Here is a 23,731-nt window from a genome sequence, read left to right on the forward strand (position 1 = left end):
GGCTGTTGCTTAGCCATGCCCCAGGGGTCCTACTGTTCAACCAGCCCTCTTAGGACCAAAGGCCCACCTGCCTAGGCTTCTCACTGCTTTGCACGCCCCCCCCCATCTGTCTGCACTGACCCCCACCCCCATATACACGCAATCCCCCAGTCCCTGATACCTCACATCAGTGTTGGGCCATCATCTGATGGCCTATGTTTCTCCCTGCAGCTGGGGCCGTGTCTCTACAACCCAGGTTAGCAGTGCCTCAGCCTGCCATTAACGAGCCCTGCAGGGTCCTGGGGAAGAAGAGGCACTGGACGTCCCAGGCACTCCCATTCCCTGGGGAGCAAGGCCTTGCTCCAGGAACCAGGCTGCTGCTGACAGGGTAGGTAGCCACACTGCCTGCCCACGCCTAGAGTGGGCACCCCCACAGCAGCAGGGCCGGGGAGAGAGCATGTGTCATCCACGTGGCCTTGAACCAGCAGTCCCGGAGACACACCAAGTCAAGGGCCCTGCCAAGCAGCCGGCCAGGGGCACCAAGCACACTCCCTATCTGAGGCACACTCTCCAGGAAGCCTTCTTGGATTGATCGGAGGAGAGGAGAGGTGATCTCTGCCCTAATTTCCAGCCTTGGATTTAGAACCCCCACGGCCATTCCCATCCTCCTCCTTCACCTGACAGCTGCACCTTAGTGTGCCCGGCTGAGTAAGTCACAGACTGTAACAGGGACGCAGCATCTTTATTCTCACAAGGGGGCAGTGCACCTTCACCCCCAGCCCCGCCAGCCCCTACCCACCACTGCGAGCCCAGCTGTACCCAGGGAGGGCACAGGGCAGGACCAGATGTCCCCCGGGGACACCTGGGGTAAGAAGGGGACAGGAGCCAGCTCTGGGCTGCCCCCAGGGTGCCATACGAGCAGCACTTACCGATCCTCAAGGAGTGCGGGCTGCAGGCGACCATCACGAGCCACGCGGGAAGCAGCACCAAAGGCGCCGAGACGCGGGGCATCTTCTATAAATCCTCATGGAGCCCTCTGCTGGTCTGGGCATGACATAACTCTGTGAGAGAGCGGTGGGAGCGCGTGAGTCCTCTGCCCCCAAGAGGTAGCCACCCACCAGGCCCTGTGACCAGAGCTACCAGGCCGGGGCCTCCGTGGGGAGGGGCCCACGGTCCCCTGCAGAGCTGCTGGTAGTGCCTGCGGGAGCACTGCTGGCCAGCCTGGGGCCTCCGCTCTTCCTCCCTAGGCCAGGCCCACAGAAGGCTCAGGTTCTAACTCCCACCCCTCAAATCAAATTGGGGGCACATGGGAGTAACTGTGGCCGAATGATGGAAGGGGCTCCACTGTTTTTAGATGTCTAATCGGGGATGAAAACCTTTATCTGCTCTTAAGAAACAAGAGCCATGAGTGAGCAGAAGAGGAAGAGGTGGCAAGGTGGTGCCACTGCCCAGGGACACGCCACATGTACCCCCTCGCTGGGGAGTGACGTGGGGAAGGAGCTGGGTTCAAGTTCTGCTCCTCCACATGCTAGCGAGGTGGACTTCAGGAGGACTTCTCTCCACCACTCAACTCCGTTCCCTCACAGGTAAAATGAGCATGACAACACTCAGGTGGTGGAGCTGAACTGCGGCCCAAGATAACATGAGGAAAGCAGCTGTGCTCAGCCCCGGCCTAAAGGATGGGCTGGACACCGTCAGTCCCTCCCTGGCCCAGATGAGAAAGGTCTATTCTTAGCAAATACTGAGGACAGAACCACACATACCAGGGCATCAGCTGATTTCCACATCTGCCCCTGCCACCTGCTGGAAACTAACCCCTCCCCATCTTCTGTCCACCAAACCCCCTTCCTCCTGAGGCCAATCGACCTCTGATGACAAACCAGAGCCTTGGAGGGGACTGCCTCCCCCCAGGAGTATGGGAGCTGTCCCATTCCTGAGACCTCTGACACCCTAGGAACAGAGTCTGCACCCCATCAGTGGGTCAGGTGGGGCTGGTAAACACCTGGATATGCTAATCCTGAGTCCCCCCTGGTTAGAAAGGAGTATTAAGATGTTTCCTCCTCCCACCCCCTGGACAGAGAATCCAAAGAAAAATGGGCAAGAGACTAGAACAGACACTCTGCTAGGAACTATGTCCAAAAGCCTATAAACATGTGAAAAGAGTCTCAGGTACCCTGGGCACCAGGAAATGCAATTTCAAACCACAATGAGATACCACTGACCAGGGGCACCTGAGTGGCTCAGCAGTTGAGCATCTGCCTTTGGCTCAGGACGTGATCCTGGGGTCCTGGGATTGAGTCCCACATCGGGCTCCTTGCATGGGGCCTCCTTCTCCCTCTGCCTATGTCTCTGCCTATCTCTCTAAAATAAATAAAATCTTTTTTTAAAAAAGGATACTACTATACACCGACCAGAATGACTTTTTTTTAAGGATTTATTTATTTATTCATGAGAGACATAGAGAGAGAGAGGGGCAGAGACACAGGCAGAGGGAGAAGCAGGCTCCATGCAGGGAGCCCCACGTGGGACTCGATCCCGGGTCTCCAGGATCACGTCCTGGGTTGAAGGCAGCACTAAATCGCTGAGCCATCAGGGCTTCCCAGAATGACTTTTTTAAAAAGACAATATCAAGTGTTGACAAGGACATGGAACAACTGAACTCTCGTACAGTGTCAACGTGAGCGTGAATTGATATAACTGTTTTTGAAAAATTGGTCTCTTTGGCCTCAAAACCCAGAGCTTTACATAGATCTTAGGGACCCAGGAACCCCACAATAAGTGTACTTCCAACAGAATGTACAAGTATGTGCTCAGAGGCATTAGATGTATCAGAATATTCATAGTGGCACTTTGCATTTCCCCAAACTGGAAACTACCCAGATGTTCAGCAGCGGAATGGAGAAATACTATGTGTCACACAACAAAGTTACATGGAAATAAAAATACTTAACAACTACATGTAACTGTCTGGATGAACCTCATAAACATAATGTGAGCAAAGAAACCAGGCACAGAAGAACACATTTACTACGATTCTTTCTATAAAAAAGTACAAAAAATTGTTAGTAGCCCAGCAGGTGGTTTATTCTTGAGGGCAGGCAGTGACTAGAAGGGAACATGTGGGGTCTTCTGGAGGGTGCTGGCGATGTCCTGTTTCTTATATTCACTTTCCTGTGTGTGTGTTGCATACTTTAGTAGGTCTTCATTTAATGATGCTCCCCAGCGCCACACCCTTAATGTTCCAGCCACACCCAGCACCTGGCAGCTTCCTGAGCACACCTGATTCCATCGGCCTGTTGCCCTCCTGCCATTTGCCAAAGTCTGGAGCCTCTGTATATGCCACGACAGCAGGCCACAGTGACTCTAACAGCACTTTCCTCCCACTTCTGCTGCCTTTGGGTGTCCACATGGGAGATCAGTGTGGACTCCTCAAGGCCAAGGACAGTTGCCAGTGTGCTGCTGTACTTATACACAACAGATGCACAGTACATACTTGTTCGATGAGCAGAAGGCCTCAAGCAATTACCCGGAATCAGGAGTCAGAGTTGACAAAAGGTAAAGGACTAGCACAAAGGCAACTGTGCTGCTGGCCGATCAGGCCCAGAATCTCTGTCCTTTCCTTCGTAGGTGTTGGTGCAAGGATAGATGACAGCAAACACAGTCTCAAGAGAAGCTTGACATTCTTACTCATTACAGATAAAGTCGATTGTTCAGTGATTATCTCCCCACTGGAATGCAAGCTCAAACAAAGGAGGTGGGGCAAGGGGGCAGAAATCTTGTTCGTCTGTCTCCATGGGGCCCAGAACAGGACCTGGCATATTTTACAGCCTCAAGAAATATTTGTTGAATGGATAAATGAATCCGCTGTCAAAGAGGAAAGAACTGTAAAAATCTGGTTAGGCTATATAAAAGCAATACTAACTATAATCATTTATGTCAAATGCCTTCCATTTATGCCCGATCAGCACGTCGCACGGTAATTATTATTCAGACTGCTAAATAGGTGTCAGATTAGCCTGTATAAATTCTATTTGATGACACAACTACACTCAGTTCGTGCAGGCCTGACTCTTGTCGTTCACGGCCCTAAAGCCTAGTTGACCCTGGAGATCGCATGCATGCACTATGGTGATGGAGGTCCTGGGCTGCTCTGGGGCCTCGACCGTATAACCCAGGGCATAAAGATGAGCAATAATCCCCTTCCAAACCTTACAGGAATACAGAGAACCATGGTGTTACATGATTGTAAGCCTCGCTGGTTTGCAAAATTCTTTCCACGGTCTCCTTCTTATTTAATCCACGAGACAAGCTCTATTACAGCTGAGGAAGCTGAGCCTGTGAAAGGTGAAGTGCCTACCTCAAGGTCACACAGCTGTCACGAGGCGAAGCCAGGGACAGCCAGGTCTCTGATTCCACAGGCTTTCCTTGTATAGCTTCACTGTTTACACAGAGGAGCAGGAAGATGAAGCTTTCAGATTCTTTATCATAAGAAAGCACAAAGAAATCTGAGGTCTTGTTTTCATTTTAATGTTTAGATGAATCTGGTCTTAGAATCAAAAAGGGCAGCTTTTATCAACTAAAACTATTTAAATAATTTAGGGAGGGAAAAGAAATTATCCGGGAGATACAGCACCAAGGCCCCCTTCCCACTAACCCTGTCCCACCTTGGGGAGTTTTCCCTCCTGCTGTGGCTCCTCACCACCCGCATGGTGTGGCTTCTAAATGAGCAGCCCATGCCCAGTGTTCTTGCACAATACAGCCGTCTCCCACCATTCTCTGGATGTTGCAGAGCACTTCAGACACATGGAAAACTAACCCCAGGAGGGAAGGGGGTTTGGTGGGACAGAAGATGGGGAGGGGTTAGTTTCCAGGCAAAAGATAACCTCTCCACCGCACCCACCTGCTGCTTCTCCTACACCCTCCTTCTTGGAAGGCAGCACCACACCCTACTCATCACCCGACCCTGAAAGCTGAAGTCGCCCCAGATTGTTCCTTCCCCACACCCTACTCTGATCAGTCGCCACATCCCAACAGCTCTGCCTCCTAAACACCATGACTGTCTCTGCATCACCACGAACTCCCACCTCCATCCCACCCTTGTCCAGATGTCTATCAGCCATGACCTGGACCCTGGCCATAGCAGCCGGGTGGCAGGGATTCTTGCTAAAATGCAAACATGATAATGACACACCTAGGCCCAGTCTCGCCTAGCTCTCTGCTGCCTCAGGGATCAAGGGCGCTCCTCACTCCAACAGGCAAACCCTTCATGATTTGGCTCCTACTCACCTGTCCAGACCATCCAGCCCACTGCACCTGACACTCCACCAGAGCTTAAGCCCTGACTTCCCCAATATGCCACTTCTGTGTGAACTTCCAGGTGGGATGTGGTCTCAACCCCTGATGGCCTGGAAACAGTTTTCTACAGGCTCACTGCATTATCTCCCCTCTGAGGCTCTGTGATTCCTTCCCCATATGTTGCCACCACACCTGAAATATTTGTCCTTAAGGCACACAACCTGCTACAAGGATGCTGTCTTCCCACAGAACCATCAAAAGTGATAGGAGGGACTGTGACAAGCATCTAGCATGCTATTTGGCACATAGTAGGTTCTCTATTAATACTGGACAAATGAATAAATGAACAGATGGCATTAAAAGTGGATTGATGGCACCTGGGTGGCTTGGTCAGTTAAGCATCTGCCTTCGACTCAGGTCATGATCTCAGGTCCTGGGATGGAGGTGGGGCTCCCTGCTCAGCAGGGAATCTGCTTCTCCCTTTCCCTCTGCCCCTCCCCACTGCTCCTACTCTCTCTTTTTCAAATAAATAAAATCTTTAAGAAAAAAAAAAAAGGCATGGGCCGGGGTGCTCTGGCTGGCTCAGTCAGTAAAGCACATGACTTTTGGTCTTGGGGTCATGGGTTTGAGCCCCGTGTTGGCGGTAATTTAGTTAAAAATATAAAGGGGTCATTTAAAAAAAGACTAAGCGTACACAAGTATGAAATAAATTCCCATTTGACTTGTACATTTTGTGTATCTGCTGTGGTTACAACAAACAATCCAAGTGGACATCATGGTGTGGATCTGGGCAAGGAGGGATCACAGCATGGAGGGGGAAGCAAGCATGTACTGCTCTTTTCTAGCAGAATTTAAGTTCAGAGCAGGATGTCTGAGGGTCTCTGTCTCCACCTAACCAGAGCTGGGCCTCACTCCTGGACTTTGGGGAACTTGGAAGGCTAACAGTCAAAATGCAGCCCTTTCCTGGGTCATTGAGGACACTGCTCCAGACAGCGTGGGGACAGCTCTGCTGCTGTGGCCACCCCGGGATGGAGGCCAGGCTGGGTGTGGCTCCGGACCTCACTGAGGGAACACTCTCAGGCGGCCTACCCCCTCAAAGCCCACCTCTTCATCAGTAACACAGGAGTAGCAATGCCTACCTCACAGGGTGATGAGCACCAGGAGAGCGGGTAACAAGCTGCAATTTTCCACCTGTGTCTCCAATGCCTAGCACAGGCTGGCACATAGTAGGCACTCAAAAAATATCTGTGGAAATAATGAAAGAATCCAGTCAGATAACATACGTGGGAAAAGGCTCTGGCAGCGTGAAGCAGACCGTGACTGACATTGGGAGCCCTTGCCCACAAGGAACCTACAACCCAGACCCCACTTCTCTGGGGCACAGGCTGTCCTGGGAAGCTCCAGCCCTCACCGTCCGCAGGGCAGTGTCTGACTACACACCGCCCCGTGAGCTCTGAGAGGATGTGCCATGGCCCCACCCTGGCCCTACTGCTTACCTGCCCAGGGCATTTCCTCATCCAAACACCAAAAACCACTTGTCCCCATTTGTTCCAGAAGGATAACCTAATTTTCTTTTTCTTTTTCTTTCTTTATTTTTTTTTTTTCAGAATCTCAGGACAGGTCAGCTTCCCCAAGCCAGAGGATCCCAAATGTGTCCAGACATCTCTGGCTCACTTCCGTGCTTCTACTTGGATTTCTGGCGCCCTGAGGGCAGGCCCTTCCTCCCCTTACTCACTGCTGGGCGTTCAGCACCAGGAACAGCGCCCGGCTCCCTGGGACCACAAACACCCCTTGCTCAAGCCTTGCATGAGCGAGTGGCCATTTAACCCTGTGCTTAAATTCCATCTTCTCTCCACGACCAGGCCATAGGCTCCCGGGAAGCAGGGGAACATCTCTTTTGTGCACATATCTTCCTGACACACTCTGCTATAGTGCCCGTATCACTCAGAAGCTCAGTAAGTGTAGATCCCCAACTGGCACCGGTGCAACACAGAGACAGCACAGCCCGCCGCCAGCCCACTGTGTTCAGGCCCTGAGCATGCTGCCTGGACCCCTGGCCCAGCTGTGCTAAGTGGCCTCCCCTCTCCTGATTTGTCAGCAGTCCCTCTGCCAGTCTCTCTCTCATCCTCACTGGGCTGTTACACCATTAATCGTGATTTTCCAGGGTGGGTCTGAGAGGAAGCCGACAGCCGCCAGACGGTGTTTGGTGGCAGGGATGACAGAGGAAATCAGAGGGGCAGCCAGATTAATTACAGGTTTTCTCTCGTCTGTGAGCAACAAGATCCTGATTACTCCTCATGATGCTCCGGGCTCCTCAAGACAAATGGATTTGGGCTTCTCTGCTGTTCTGAACCCCCCAACTGGAGGACACTTCCAGCGCAGCCAGCAGCTTGGACAGAGTACGCAGGGTGACAGGGTGGCCAGAGCAAGGGAGTAGGGCCGCCTCCGACTCTGTGGTCCCCTTGGGGGAGAATTAAACTTTGGAACCTGATGCTGCTGGGCAGGACAGGTAAGTATTCTCTCTCTGGAAAGTAGTGTGATGCCGGGACCCAGGCCTGTCCCAGGAGGCAGGGACCTGGGTGTTCACTGGCTCTGGGAGATACTCCTCTGAGCCACAGTTTCTTATTCTGTAAAAATGAGGGAATTGGCCCAGATAATGGTGTAATTCCACAGTTCTAGAAATTATACTTCATGCTTACATTTACTGAATATATACTTATTACATAAAAAGGACTATTTCAGCCACAGCGCTCCTCAGAAGAGCCCTGTGAGGCAGATTCTCTCACCTTCTCCACCTGTAGATGTGGAAACTAAAGGTGCACAGGTTGAATGACACCTCCTAAGGTCACCTGGCTGGCCAACGGGAGTACCAGGCCACCGGCTCCAAGACCTGTTCTTCCTCACTCTTCTCTATACATCCCTTCTCTCTGCATCCCAGAACATGGCACACAATTGGCACTTGAAGAAATGTTGGGCTGAGATTACAATGATTATCATGATGTTGAAAAAGAGGAGTTAAATCCAAGCAGATCTAGGGCCCATTTGCACATTTTTCACATCGGAGGAAGCAAGCAAAGAGAAATGAGTCTGAGTATGTCCCTTGGCAAAATGATCAGCCCAGGTGTCCTCAATTGTTAGGATTTACCACCAGGAGATGCGCCCAGGCGTTAGTGATGAGTTACAATGTGGCAGGTTAGCCAACACTTGCATTGGCTTGGGAGTTGGACCTGGTCTGACTCGTCAGGATAAACTGAAGAGCAGTAGCTGGCCCCAGCCCAGGCCTGATATTAGGGAAGGGTATTCAGGCGGCACAGCATCCCCAGGCATCGGCTAGCACCGCGGGCATGTGTCTAGGGGTAGCTGTCCCCCATCCTCAGACACTAATGAGCAAAACGTAAGGAATAACCAGTCTCTTCTCCCCTCCAAGCCACCTCCCCGTGTAGATTTCAGACTGAAGCCCTCAATCCACTTCAAAAGAGTGGCCCCTCACCAGGGGCCTGAGCAGACATACTTGATTTCTAATCCCAGATGCCACTATGTGTCCTTAAACTGGTTACTTAAGAGCTCCATTTCCACGAATGTAAACCATGGGCAACAATGGCACCTCCCTTGAAAAGTTGTTGCAATAGGTTTTGGCTGTAATAGGATCAATGTGAACTTCCTTTCTTTCCTCTCTCCACCCTTGTTCAGGGCTCCCTCCAGCCCCATACGCATGTATCCCAAACCGCATCTGCTTCTTCGCCCAACAAGACTGCCTCCCATGCCTCCAGCAAATATTAATGCACAGCCCTCTCATCCCCAGAATGCTGCTCCAAGTCAAGCCCATCCCAGAAGTTTTCCCTGAAATCAGTCTTCCTTCCTTACTCAGATCCAGCCTAGCAGAGGAGAAAAAAAAAAAAAAATCAGGGATTGGAGGTGGAGAGCTGATCTTGGACTCATCTCTTAACCTCTCTTCTGTAAAATGGGGAAATTATACTCCTACCATCTCCCTTGCAGGGTTGCTAAGAAAACCAAATGAGAAAATGAGTGGAGCATTACTTTGCAGATGAGTGAAGTGCTTTCTAAGCACAATGGTGTATATTGTTCCTTTCCTCTAGGCTGGCCAAAGCATATAAACATACTCAATAGCACTACAAGATTTATATTTTATTTATTCAACAAATATTTTTACTGAGTGCCTACTAGCAGGCCCTGTCCAGGCCCTGGAGCATACAGTCAGGGGAGGGATATTAATCCCACATCCAGGTAACCAGATGCCATAGCTACAGACAATGAAGGAAAAGCGCAGGATGCTACAGAGCGTATGGCAGGGGGACCTCACGTGGCCAGAAGGGAAGGCTTCCCTGAGGACAAAGGTTTGACTTGAGTTGGCCAGGTCTCTCAAAGGGGACACAGTGAACAGGGAGAAGAAGATCCCAGACAGAGGAACAACACGGAGGAGACCCAGAGGCCTCAGGTGGCAGCCAGCGTAGCGCGTTTCAGAAATGGCGAGGCATCCACGAGGGTGGGAAGCCGAAACATCTTCTTGATCTGCTGTATTTATGTCCAGTCTCCCCCATTAGGCACTCCCAGCTCCTGGATACAGCTCTGCATCTAAAGCCAACTGCCTCCGTGAACCTTGGACTAGACCCAGCGGCCCTCGCAGACAAGGCGAGGGACCACTGCATCTCGATCCCCTTTCAATGCAAAGGAAGTGGTTAGAGGTGAGAAGATGGGGAGTTAATCACCAGTCTCAGTGAGCTGGGGAAGGCGGGAAGAGGATCCCAGGGTAGGATGTGAAGGCCAAGGCTGGCTCAGGATGGTAAAAAACGTCCCTGGCATTTATCTGAGGCCACCAGGCTTGGCCCAGGGGGAGAGGACGCCTAGCAGAGACCACATGAGCCGAGGCTTTGAAATAAAATTGCCCAGTGCTGGAGCTGTTGGTAACACATTTAGAGCAGAGAGGCCTTGCAGGAGTGTCCACAGAGGAATAGAGAGTGAGCAGGGGACAGACACAGAGAGAAACCGCTTTTTAGGGACAGCGTGTTAATTGCCTCCAGATAGACACAGCTCTCCCTTCCCTGCTCAGGATCTATCTGGGTGTGGGGAGGACAGGGGCTGTCCTGGAGAGGGCTGGCCATGCCCTGGAGTGAGGCTGTATGCACTGCAGCCTTCCAGAAGGAGATCTGAAGAGAGCTGGGTGGGAGCCGTGTGACGGGGGAGGGGAGGTACATCAGAATTTAACTTTCTGAAGCCAGAGACAGGTTATTACAGACTCGTGGGTGATGGTACACTATCTCCAGCTCCACTGAGGTCAAAGCCGGAGGAAAGGGCTCTGAATGTTAGTGATAAAGAAGCAAGTGAGCCCTAGGCCGTCTGGGTGCCTCAGTTGGTTAAGCGGCTGCCTTGAGCTCAGGTCACCATCCCAGAGTCCTGGGATGGTGCCCCACATCCGGCTCCCTGCTTCTCCCTCTCCCTCTGCTGTTCCCCCTGCTTGTGCTCCCAGGCTTTCTCTCTCTCTGTGTCAAATAAATGGAATCCTTAAAAAGAAGAAGAGAAGCAAGTCCTGACCTGAGAGCTGCTGGGTCACAGATATGGAGTCGTCCCTTGGCACAGCTCTATCATGCCCAAGTGGAAACCTCGCTGCATCTGGGGTCTCTGACACCAGAGAGCAAGGTCCTGTCCTCTTTTTCTGAGTCCTGGCCAGAACAGGGAACAAAGCAGCCCTCCATAGGTGTAGTGTTCCTTGGGGAAGCCCAGGACCAGCCCCTTGGCTGGCACTTCCAGGGGTGGAGGAGGAGTGGGGGTTGAGGAGGACAGGAAAGTTAGATATGGTAAAATAAAGGTGCATAACAAAGCAGGTGGTGTCCTCTTCAAAATGCAAAGCAGTTGGACTTATTCTACAGGTGTCATCCAAGCTAAGGAGTCTCTGGGACTTGCCAAAGAGCACACAGAGGGACCATCCACCCCTTCCCGCCACCCTGCTCTGTTAGCACTACTACCCTCTACTTAGGGAAGGCCTGGCACCAGGCTCTGTGAGGGGCAGGGAACAGTCACTGGCTGCTGGCCAGCTGCCCCCTGGAGAGGGCTCTGGAACGGCAGTCAGGGTAGGAAGGAGACTTGCTTTTCATCCTAAAGCGTTCTCTACTGTGTGCATTTTAAGAGATTGGATTGCTTTTCAATTAAGAAATCCAATTAATAATTTAGAAAACAATAAAGAATCCCAACTTTCTCAATGATTGGCTCCAAGACGTGGGCATGTAACTGAGCCTGGGTCCCCCTCCTCTGTATAGTGAAGCTAATCACCTCAGGTTCACGTGCTCAGCGACTGACTGCTGGGCCCGCCCAGGTCCCTTGCAGGCTTTATGGGCCACTTGGCACTGGCTGTTCTGAGCTGACCCTGGAGCCCCGTCCAAGATCACACTCCCCTTCCCAGCCACCGCCCAAGCCCAACAGCCACCCCCTAGCCTACCTGCAGTGTCAGTGCTCGACTCCGAGCAAACCCCTCCCCCCATACACACACCTGGGCTCTGGTTCTTGGCTGGATCCCAGGCCCCAGGCCAGAGGAGAGCCCTCCCTCTGAAGGAGAAACACTGGGGGCTATGTTCAGCCAGTCTGTGAGGGGTTTAGGGACACAGAGGACACACTCTCCAGCAGCTGCCCCAGGCTTCTGCATTTGTCAGAGGCCACAGAGGACAGCCCAGCTCTCAATCAGCCTGCCAAAGTCCCATTACTTTCCCTCTGCCACAGCCTGGAGAGGTCATGGAATCCAGAGGTCAGGCAAGTCTGTGGACTGGAAGTCCAGGGACATGTATAGTCTCAGGGCAACCCCGGGGGGTGGGGGGAACTGTGACCTCCTTAGCTGAGCAGGGGAGCTGTCCCCACACTCAGCATCCCCTGCCCAGGGGCCAGGATGAAAGGAGCACATGACATAACCCTGGGAGCCCAGCTCTCTCCCGTGTGCTGTCTGCCATCAAGGAGCTTCCTGGAAAAGTATGACATCACAAGCAGCATGCTCATGAACACATGACGTGGGACAGTCACAAAGCAGCTCTCACAAGGCAGGGCAGCCTTCGTGTCACCAAATGAGAAAGGAGGGCTGGGAAGACAGAGGCAGAAAGCATCCCTGGGCCTGGACAGGTGAGCAGGATTCTTGGACAGTGTGGACACATGCTGCTTAGGAAAGGAGACCTTCCAGCAGGGTGCCAGGAAAAGCAAGAAGTGGCCAAAGGGCAGTGACCAACCAGCTTGGCAGAGGCACACTTCCCAGAGAGAGATAAGTGCTGGGGTCAGATTCGAGCAGGCCTTGAATGCCAAGGTCAAGGAGCTTGGACTTTATCGTCTGGGCAATAAAGAGCCCCTGAAAGTTTCTGGGCAAGGGGGGCAGGTGGATACTGGAGCTGTACTTTAAGGGAATCAATGTGATCAAGGTGTGCCAGATGGCCTGGAGGCCAGAGAGGCCCATGAGTGGGCACTTAGCCACTTGGGAAGGGCCAAGAAAGTGAAGGAAGCCATTCCTGAAGGGAACAGTCCCTGTACTGCTGAACAGGGTGCTACGGGTGCTACGTTTGCCCACAGACTGGAAAAGAAAGGTTCTGGGCTGCCAAGCTTTGGGCCAGAGCATAGACTTCATGGGTCTCCAAAGAAAGCAGAGCCCCAGGCAGCTCTGGAACCAGCTCCAGCAGGACACGGGACATCACTCGGCAGAGCCTGGATGGGGCCCAGATGGGAGTGACTCTGTGGAAGAGTCTGGTCTTGGAGTCAGAAGGCCTGTGTTCAAAGCTGGCTTCACCACTGTTCCCTGCAGGACCGTGGTGTGGGCGGGTCCTGCGCCCCCCCCCCCCCCCCCCGCCCCTTCATTCCCCATAAAACCATAAAATGGGAGACAGGGCTAGAGGCCCCGTCTACTTCACAGGGTCGTCCAAAAATGAAAGAGGACTTTAAATGTCCAAAAATGTTTTCATAACATGTAATCAGAAAGTCAGGAAGATTTTCTTCCTTTTTAAAAAAAAAATTATTTATTTATTCATGAGAGACACAGAGAAAGGCAGAGACAGATGCAGAGGGAAAAACAGGCTTTCTGCAGGGAGCCTGATGTGGGACTCAATCGCAGGACCCCAGGATCATGCTCTGAGCCAAAGGCAGACGCTGAGCTACTGAGGTGCCCTGGAAGATTTTCTTCTAAATCGGTCTCTGTGGTTTCTTCATTCTTACCTCCTCCACTGCAACCCTCATCCCTCCAACATTTTATTCCCTGTCTTTGGTCCTAGAATGTATGTCTGACACCCCATCTCTCAGACTGATCGAACAGATGAATGATTTATCATTGTTTTCTGTAAAACACCAAGGACAATGTTTTCCACCTAGTTAGAGCTCAATACATGTATGATTAATTAATAAAAGTAAACCTATAGAGGATGTTTTAATCTTATTCATCATTCTCCTATTCAGTGACTCATATTAACATCAGTGCTAGCGGGGAAAAAAAATAATAATTAGAATGGCAGTTTGGGAGATCTCTCTCCCCTGCCCCATCTTCATTCACAAAACATCACATATTCCCTCCCGGAGGAAGGCAGGATAAGGCAGTGGTTAGCAGCACAAGCTCTGTGTCCCCTTCAGACGGTTCCCTGAGTCCAGGCTCTACTTCTTACTAGCAGTGGCCTTGGGCAACTGGGTCACATCCCTAAACCTGTTTTCCTACCCACAAAATGGAGAAAATGTTAGACCTTCCTAAGGTTGCCTTCAAAGATTCACCATGATCTTAAGAGCATGGCTGCAAACAGAAAGCGCACAATGCTTGCCCTGGTACTGAGCTTCTGAGAACTGTTATTGTGTTATTGTGACTACTGCTATTATCGTCCAGAGCCAAATCACCGGGATTGGTGGTGGTGGGGGGATTGGTATTTGGGTACAGACTTCCCATTAGTGTGGATGATGGTGTGCGCTCTCTGACTGCCAATAGATCAAGCTTCTCATTGCCTTCAACTGGAGAAAGCACATTACGAGGAGCTCTGCAATGCCTCGACCCCCAAGCCAATCTCACATCCTGCTATCAAGTGGCATCTGGGGCTGGGGGCACCGAATGGATCAGTCGCCCTTATGGTGCTAACCCAGCGTTAATGGTGCAAGTGAATTACAAACAAGGCCCACCTGCTGTGCTCAGCAACAAAACCCGGCAGGAGGGTAATTGCCCGGAACTTGAGCACAGGGGGACACAGCAGGCAGGAAACACATTAAATGTGGGGAGGACCGACTTCCCAACACTTTCCTTCTCCACACAGACCCAAGGAGAAGCCAGCAGGCAAGGGGACCAGCAGCTTCACGCTGCCTGATACCTATGTGAGCTTGGACAGCACGGACGTCCAGCATGGCCAAGGGCTCCACCCCGGGGAAGGCACCCTTCCTGACACACGACCCCCTGACACACACATACACAAGTGATCAGGGGTAGACAATGGGCTCCTGAAGCTGCGACAGACCATGGTGGCATGAAGAAGGTTCATCTCTTCATCCATACACTCGGCCCAGGAGGCTCAGTAGAAAAGGACCATTACGCAGGTCTTAAAGGATGGAGACACACACACACACGCAACCCTCATACAGACATTCACCAGGTACCATGTGTGCATGTACGTAGGCTCTAGGCATCTAAAAGAGAAGCACGCAGCCCAAGGCTCTCATGTTCCCACCAAATTCTTAACATGCTCTGAAGCCAAAGGAAAAGGACAAACTTCTGAGATCTGAAGCTGCTCTCAGATCTGTGGAGGGCGCTGGGCCGGACAGCCAGCTGTGGTCTGCTGGAAGACCTTTCTTCTGCAGTTCCGGAGAGTTCCCCATCTGGAGCCCTGCTGGCTTCCGGTCCCCTTGCCTGCTGGCTTCTCCTTGGGTCTGTGTGGAGAAGGAAAGCGTTGGGAAGTCGGTCCTCCCCCACATTTAATGTGTTTCCTGTCTGCTGTGTGTCCCCCTGTGCTCAAGTTCTGGGCAATACACAGCAGAAAGCAAATCTTGTCTCTGACCACCTTCACTGTCTCTTGCCGGCAAGAAAAGTTGAGCCCTTCCTCTTTTCCCCCTCTACCGGAAAGGCTTGCCGAGGACCAGAGAAGTGCCTTTACAGCAGCCTTCCTCTTCCTCCTCCCAAGAAATCAGACCATGAAAAGGGGCAGTGACATTTCAGGAAGCCATGAGAATAGCAGGCAGGGGCATCAGCTCTGGAAGGCTGGCTTCCAATCCCAGCTCCCTCATTTACTAGCTGGGGTCAAGACACTGACCTCTCAGCCTGGGCTGCCTCATCTATAAAACCAACCTCAGAGAGCTGTTGGCAGTTTTAAATGAGAAATGCATATAAAGTGTTTAGTACAGTGCCTGGAGCATAGTTAAGCCACCAGAATATATTCCAAATATAATTCACAATGGCACCACATTCCTGCTACTTAGAAGCAAACAGCTCTACTGATTTTGGTCCACACATTGAATCCAGCAAAGAGCATTTTCATCAGCACTATTTCTTTCATTCAACAAGGATTTACTGAGCACCTAGTCCATGGAAGCATGAGCTCTTATGCAAAATGACAGTGTTATCCTTGCCCTTGAAGTATTTACTCACCTGTGTCCTGCAGAACTGTACACATACCCACACACAATCACGTATGTATATACACATACGTGCATACGCTTCTGCATGTGCACGTAAACACAGAGCCCCTGCCCCTGATAACTTGTCATCTACGCTGAAATTACTATTAGCCACACTGTGGGACCTGGGGGTTGTTAGAGTCTAAGCACGAGGCGGCATGGGAATGACAGTACTGTTTCTAGAAGAGGAATCTGGGACTTAGAGAAAATAAATGTCTGACCCAGAGACTAGAAGAAGGATGTCCCCAGGACTAACGTTACCAGGCACCCATTCTGCACCACACGTGTGTACAGGTTAAGTTAGCCACTTCCATATGCTCATGCCATCCAGTCTCACAATAACCCTCGGAGGCCCTACTTGGAACCCTCCTGAAAAGATGAAGAAACAGAAATTCAGCAAGGGTAAGTAATTCGCCAAGGATCACAAAGCTAATAAGTGACAGGCCAGGATGCAAACGGTACGTCTGACTCAGACCCGCCAGCTTCTCCCACGGGACCAGAGAAGATTTAGTACGTGGCACAGTTCTGATTAATTGTAGCCTGTCTGGCTGCAGGCCCAGCAGCCTGTGCTCTGACCTCCCACAATACTGGTGGTGGGCCTACTATGCACCCGGCAGTGCGCTCTGAGGGGCAACGCTGAGTCCTTGTGGTTCCACCTGGGGATCTCTGTGTGCATCCCGCCTTTGCCTAGAACATTCTTCCCCCAGAAGACTGGCAAGTGCCTTCACTTTCTTCTGGGCCTTGACTCAAATCCCAGTCTCAGGAGGGCTTCATCCTCCCTGTTCTACTTTTCCTTTCTTCCCTTAACACTAACCACCCCCAGCTTATTATATAATTTGTTGACTTATTTATTTTTGTTATTTGTATGGGATGCCCTGGCACACGTTTTCTACAATGTAAAGCTCCCCAGAGAAAGAATTTTGTCTCCTTTGTACTTTATGTGTGCAATGCACCTGGAGCAACGCCTGCCATACAGCAGGCGCTCAGTAAATGTGCTAAACAAATGTGAGAAAGCTGTGAACGCTAAGTGGCTATTAACATTGAAGATTCAGAGTGCTGATGAGGCTGTGTGTATTCTGGGGTGGGGGCTGCGGCCACTGGGAGTCTCCCACTCCTGCTAGAGGAAGGGCAGCCTCAGGAGCATGGAAACTGGAGGACTTCCTATTGATTACCGTGATGATCCAGACACAAAGGCAGCACTAGAAGCTTCCTATTTACAACGTTCTGACAGCAAACAAGATGAAGTGAGAAGAAGGGCATCAGAGAATTTCCAGGCGTTCTTGTCCTGGATACAAGGAGAACCCAAGGCCATGTCAGAGCCCAGCAGAAGCCAGGAAGCCAGGCTCTGCTTATTGGCACATCCTGAAGGGACAGGGACATGGCAAAGCGGCAGGGTGACGGCAGGTCCTCACAGCCTGGAATGTCAAGACAGTCGAGGAAAACCAAACCCTTGGTGAAGACAGATCCCAGAATCTCAGGGCAGTAAGGAACCTTGCAAATACCACCTAGCACAGGCTCCTCACCTCACAGACACAAAAATGAGGATCGGAGGGGGAAAGTGACTTAACCGAGGTCCAGCACTGGTGGCAGAGCAGGTTCTAAAACCCAAGTCTCCTGACTGCTTGGTCAATGCCTTTTCATGTAGCACTCGCTCGTTAACATGTTTTGAGCTTTTGTGCTTTGTTTTGTTTTACTGTCTCCCAAAAACCAGCACTCTACTAGGTGTTGGGGACACAGACACTATGCAGAGCAGATAAACACACAGGCAGCGTCACATTCACACACAAGGTGCACAGTGTTATCACGGAGGAAGTGTGGCTTGGTTGCCATGGGAACACTGGAAAGGGGTCCCCAGGCCACAGTCGGGACATCAGGAGGACGCCTCAGAAGCAAGGAGGTTTAAGCTTGGAGTCAACCAGAGGGAAGGGGAGCAGCGGGAAGAGTCACAGCACGTCCATGGCCTGAAGGGGAGAGGAAACAGGGATCTTGAGGGATCTGTAAGCAGTTAGAAACGATGCCCAGAGGGAGGCAGGACCCTGTCATCATCGAAGGCTTTGGCAGCCACGCTAAGAAACTGGAATGTTATCCTAAGGGTAACATGAGTCATTGAATGGCTAGCAGTAAACGCATGACATAATCAGAATTCCCTCTAGAAAGATCGCTCTGATTGCAACCTGCACAGTTTTAGAGGGTTCAGTCTGGAGTCTGGGACGATCAGCTGGATGGTGTCGAAGTCCTGGCAAGAGATAAGGATGACGCGAACTAATGCAGGCAAACTAATGCTTGCCTTTGAGACCTTTTCAGGAGGTAGCTGACAGTGATTACACTCCTGAAGCTCCTGAAGAAACGGGAAATAAGATGACTTCCAGGCTTCGAGAAGGAGCAACCCTGTGCGCATTGGTGCTACCAGGGGAAGAGCCTGGGGCGACCAGGTCGGGGCAGGAATGGAGAATGACTCCTGGTTCTCTGTTCTCTCTGGACAGCAGAGAAATGAACAATCAGGAGAAAGGGACATCTTGAGGTTTCAAGATGCCGAGAGCTCAGACTGTTTGGGTCTAGGCTCCAAGTTCACCTTTTCCACCAGTGGAAAGCTCCCTATTCAGCTGAGCTTCAGGGCAGGTGTACCTCATGGCCTGCGACTTCCTTCCCAGCTGCTGACCCTCTGCTCTTCTGAGGTCAGGGGCCCAACTTGGAGAGGGAGAATGTTAAGAAAGGCACAGAGGGGATCCCTGGGTGGCTCAGCAGTTTAGCACCTGCCTTTGGCAGGGCGCGATCCTGGAGACCCGGGATCAAGTCCCACATCGGGCTCCCTGCATGGAGCCTGCTTCTCCCTCTCTCTGTGTCTCTGCCTCTCTCTCTCTGTGTCTATCATGAATAAATAAATAAAATCTTTAAAAAAAAAAGGCACAGAAAGTTATTTCTCATTCCTGAAAAAAGGCAGGCCCCCGCTTTGCACGCCACTTTAGAAGACAAGATGACGGCAGAGCGTGGTCATGAAGAACTCGGACCCTGGGGACAGATTCCAACTCCGCCAGCGACTACCTGTGTGATCTCGGGCAGGTTACTTCTCTGTGCCTGGTTTCCCTTCGTAGGAAGATGGGGTTAAAAATACGTGCCTTTTCACAGAGCTGCGGAGGTTAAGTGAATTAACATTTGTGAAAGAGCTTAGGAGAGGGCCTGGCAGACAGTAAGCACGACATATTTGTTGAATTAATAAAAATACTCGCAGAACATAGGGATTTAGATGCCGTCGCCGGGAACGAGATAATTGGGAGTCGGGGAGGTGTGGTTCTGCAGGCAAAGGGGCCCAGGAGGAAGAAGGAGCCTTCTGCAGTGTGGGCTTCAAGCACTCAGGCGTGCTCCTCACTAGGGAAAATACTGGGCTGAGCCAAATGAGTAGATGAAACCAGCTTTAGCCTCAGATCACTCCGAGAAATAATTATTCTGCGTGTGGATCTTCTTTAAGAAGTGATGTCTCCTTCGGAAACCCAGCAAAGGCACCCCAAATAGCTCTGATGTATGTGGAATTTGACCAGCCTCCGTGATATTAGGGGAGGGAGTCCTGTTTTATGTATCGGGCTCTCTCTCTAAAGCACTAAAATTTACAGCACATTTGCTATGCAGCTCAGCAAAAGGTGTATGAATAAAGAATAACCTGCTCAATCAACACTGCTCAGCCAGAGAGCCTGAGAAGCGACTCACTCTGCCTGTGGAAGGGGTTTGCCAAGCACCAAGGGGGGGGGGGGGGACAAAGCCCATCCCACGAGGGCACCCTGACATTGTATTTCTACCGGGCTCGTGTTCCTGCTTCTACTTTGTCACTTGCTAGTGAAAACAATACAGCCCAAACACGAGGTCACTCGCTTCCCCAGAGATCACAGGGGCCCGCGTGGCTGTCCCCATCCATGCCTTGCTTCTAGAAAGGAAAGGAAAAATATTTGCTCATGTGCCTGTTCTCCTTCTTGCCCCCCGTCCTCTTCTCCTTCCTCCTGCGTCTTTTTATTCTCTTCTGTTCTTCATGAGCTCCTCCCTCCCAGCTGGCTACCACAGGGCTCCGTCCAGAGCAGTCCTGGGCATCAGGGCCCTCGGACACACAGTCGGATCAGAAGCTCACCTTGCAGCAGCTTAGTCTCTAGGTCTCTGTGAAACTTCCAGGAAAGGCTGTTCCTGCCCAACCAGGCACCTCTGGCCACGGTTCTGGACCTGTCCCATTCTCAGGGGCACTCAGGACCCAGACAGCAAGTCTCTAAGGAGGAATCCTGGTTGGGCCCCATGACCTCCCCATACAGCTTTCCTAAGCTGCTTTTCTTAGACCAACTGGTAGAAAGACGAGCCCCGGGCAAAACTGTGATATACATAAAATCTGTTCACTCATTCGGTTCAACCAACACTTCTGAGCATCTACTCAGTGCCACGCACTGGCCTAGGAGCCGAAAATATCACTGTTCAATGCTCCTGCCCTCATGGAGTACTGCAGAGTGCCACGCACAGGGGCACACAGAGGGTCACCTGCAGATGGTCAGAGAAGGGTTCCCAGGAGAACACTATCCAACCTGAGGTGTAAAAGAGAAATAAGGGGCACCTGGGTGGCTCAGAGGTTGAGCCTCTGCTTTCGGGTCAGGGCGTGATCCCGGGGTCCCAGGATCAAGTCCCTCATCAGGCTCACCGTGGGGATCCTGCTTCTCCCTCTGCCTGTGTCTCTGCCTCTCTCTGTGTGTGTCTCATGAATAAATAAATAAAATCTTTTTTAAAAAGAGAGAGAAATAAGAAAGCTATGCCCAAGAATATTTGAGGCTTCACTATTCATGACAGTCAAAAACTAGACATCCCAACATCCACCAACCACGGAATCGATAAACTGCAGTATATTCACACAATGCAGCACAGCAATGAAACCAACCACCACAACATGGATGAGTCCCACCCACAGAGGGAACGATGTACAAAAGAAAGCCAGACAGAAAGGAAGACGCATACTGTATGATTCCACATTCATGTGCTTCAGAAAGGGACAAACTTATCTACAGTACTGGGGGTCAGGGCAGCGGAGATCGTGGGGCCACAGAGACTAGCTGGGGGTCTCAGTGGGTCAACCATGCTGTTTCTCAACCCAGGTGTTGGATATAAGGGTGTGTTCACTGTAAAAATTCAACGCCTTACATTTATGATTTATTCATTTGTTGATATATTTGATGAACTTCCATGAAAAAATGTACATTTTTAATAAAAAAAAAAAAGGCTAAGACAAAGAAGAGGGAAGCTGGCGAAGCAGAGATCTTGCTTGTCTTCAAAGCCCTGGGCTCCATTCCTCATCTCTCTGCTATCACCCAAGTGACCCTAAGCCCCTTCCAATCTATAACACACCTTTCACTCTACAGTCACCCCGGAAAGCATTGGATTAATTAATTCACGCTAAATTGTCCATGACTAAAAGCAGTTCCAACAGTATTACCCCTCCCTGGGGGATTTCCTTTTTAATAAAGCAGATTTGCCTGAACTCCCAACTAGTAACTACTGCCAGGCAGGAGCAAGGAGACATAAGTGGTGTGGGGTGGTGGGCACGTCCCTAGCACCCCCTTCAACACACCCGATGCCACTGCTTAACCCAAAGGCCATGGGACATGCAGAGCTTCTTCTTCCTGGAGAATGAGCCACGGTGGGGGGAGGCACCTTTCACAGGGGGCCCTGGGGTCAGCCCCCAGGTAAGGAGAGTAGGCGACAGCAATGTACAAATGCTCCAGGCAGAGGGGTGCTGGCAGATGTCATGGGTGTGTCCGTGCAAGGCTTGCCAGGGGAATCTGCAATTTTACACTGCCAAAGAACAAACAGGATTTTGACCTATATCTCTTAATTTGCATAGCTGATTTAGTGTACTTTGGGCAGCTCTATCGTGCTTCTAAGAATTATCCAAATATTTCCCTGCTTCTGAGCAGGGGGGAATTGCTAGATTTGTGATCTCTGACAAAAATTCATGGCAGGCAGAGCAGGAACCAGAGGCATTGTGGGGGCCAGGACGTAGGGCTCCCACAGGGACTGCTGGCCCCACCTGGCTGGCACCTGCTGCCCTTCCATCTTCTCAGTCCTGAAATGGGATAAGAGACCAGGAAAAGAAACCCTTGGGCTGCTCAACGTCCCTGAGTCCCACTGGTCTATTTCCTCCCAGGCTTTGCTGTCAAAGCTGATCACAAGTGAGCACAGGTAGGGGGTGGACTGGGACGGCGGGGACGCTGGCCTCTCTCTTCCCCACGCAGCAAGAGATGAAAGGCCACTCAGTCTGGCCACCTGCTCCAGTATTCAGGAGGTCATGTGCTGGCTGGCTCCATGGGCTGGGCAAGGAGACCAGCAGAGAGGAGAGAGAGAGGTAAGTCCCTGGCAGCGGGGAGTCACCCCCCCTGCCTGCCAGGGCCTCATGAGAACTCTGGAGATGAAGCTCTCACAGTCTCCCGACTCTGCTCCCAAACCTGCTGTCTCCAGATCAGTGGGTTTTCCAGACATAGCAACAGGTTCCTCGTCTGACAGACTCTGCCCTGAATAGGTCCCCAGGGGAACAAAGACTCTCTGAGTGCCTCTGGGGAAGGCAGGCTGGCAGGCCCGGAGCCTCGCACCTGGGAGGCCTCTTTCCAGAACGGCCAGGGCAGGGTCCTGCACACAGGCTGTGCAGGGGGCTAACCAGGGCAGGACCCTGGAGGGAGGAGGAGACTCTGTGTGGCAGGTGGAGGCCTCTCTGGGCTCCCTCTGCTTCCACCTCCACCTTTATGGGTGGTGGCACCTCAGGCATGGCCCTGGCACACAGATGGGTGTTGTGCATATTAGCTGTTGTGTTCCAGGACAAAGGCACAAAACACCTAAGAGAGACAAAGAGGGAGTGCCATTGAACGCAGGGCCCCAGAGTCTACCCCTTGCCATTTATTAGGGGACCTTACAATACGTCAGGTACCACTCCACGCACTTTATGTACATTATCGCTCTTAATCCCCACACAAACTGAAAGGCAGGTCTCAAGAGCCCCATGTTGGAGACAGGGTCCAGAAAGGTGCAGCTGCTGCTCTGACATTACACAGCCTTCACGTGGAAACAATGGGAACTGAACCCACATTTGGCCACCTCCAGAGCCTACCCTGCTCACTGCGACGCCAGCTCTCCCCAACCCTCACCTGCTCACAACTACTCAACATAAGCTAAGAGGTTCGAGGTGGCCTTTTTGCACATCTCATGGTAGATACTCTACAAGTGGGACGCCTCTCTCAAAAACATCTCCAAACCTAGCCATGCTTTCCTTCTGTCTCTGCTTGGCTGCCCCCAGCGAACACCAGAAAACCCTGAGCAGAGGGGAGAGAAGTTCACGTACCCTCTCCCAGCCCTGCTCTACCGCACACCCCAACACAGCCCTTGCCCTCTCACCTAGGAAACATCATTTTCATATTCCTCTTTACTTGGAAAAGCTAGAACAGTACAGTTTCAATGCTTAGAATTTATCTTTCTTAGATAAAAACAGTTAACAGGCTCTCGGGTCCCAAATTGAACACCACCAAAGGCAGGTGCAGCAGCCTGACTTCAGTCACGGGGTAATGTGCTGTCTATGAAGGGCTGAGATTCCGGAGACCGGCCCCAGAGCAGCTGCCTCTCTGATTCAGGGAGCCGTGCAAGCCGGACATGGCTTCAAATATTTAAGCACTTGAAATATGCCGATAATGATAATTACCCTGCTGACAGCGCGTCATCCTAAGTGAAGGCTCAGGCCCGAGAAGACTCGGAAATCATTGTCACCACGCAGACGATACCCCATTTGACACTAATCCTCGCCATTGCTCGGGCGGCCCTGTGGGCAGCTCTTATGGCAAAA

The 23,731-nt window shown here is 51.5% G+C and overlaps 1 protein-coding gene across 5 annotated transcripts in view; it reads right to left on the reverse strand.

Moving 5' to 3' along the window:
• The window catches only part of GRIK4 (glutamate ionotropic receptor kainate type subunit 4), a 424,573-nt gene that overhangs the window by 294,460 nt on the left and 106,382 nt on the right, over nucleotides 1-23,731 (reverse strand). For 3 of the 5 annotated variants that reach the window (XM_041769772.1, XM_041769768.1, XM_041769770.1), the window contains exon 3: nucleotides 909-1,040. In XM_041769772.1, coding sequence (XP_041625706.1) covers nucleotides 909-990 — 82 coding nt within the window. In that variant the 5' untranslated portion in view covers nucleotides 991-1,040. Of the gene's footprint in view, nucleotides 1-160; nucleotides 228-908; nucleotides 1,041-6,413; nucleotides 6,520-23,731 lie in introns of those variants that run through there. The other 2 variants (XM_041769769.1, XM_041769771.1) reach the window with 2 other exon arrangements.

The sequence above is a fragment of the Vulpes lagopus genome, chromosome 10 (genome assembly GCF_018345385.1).
Source record: "Vulpes lagopus strain Blue_001 chromosome 10, ASM1834538v1, whole genome shotgun sequence".
NCBI classification, from domain to species: domain Eukaryota; kingdom Metazoa; phylum Chordata; class Mammalia; order Carnivora; family Canidae; genus Vulpes; species Vulpes lagopus.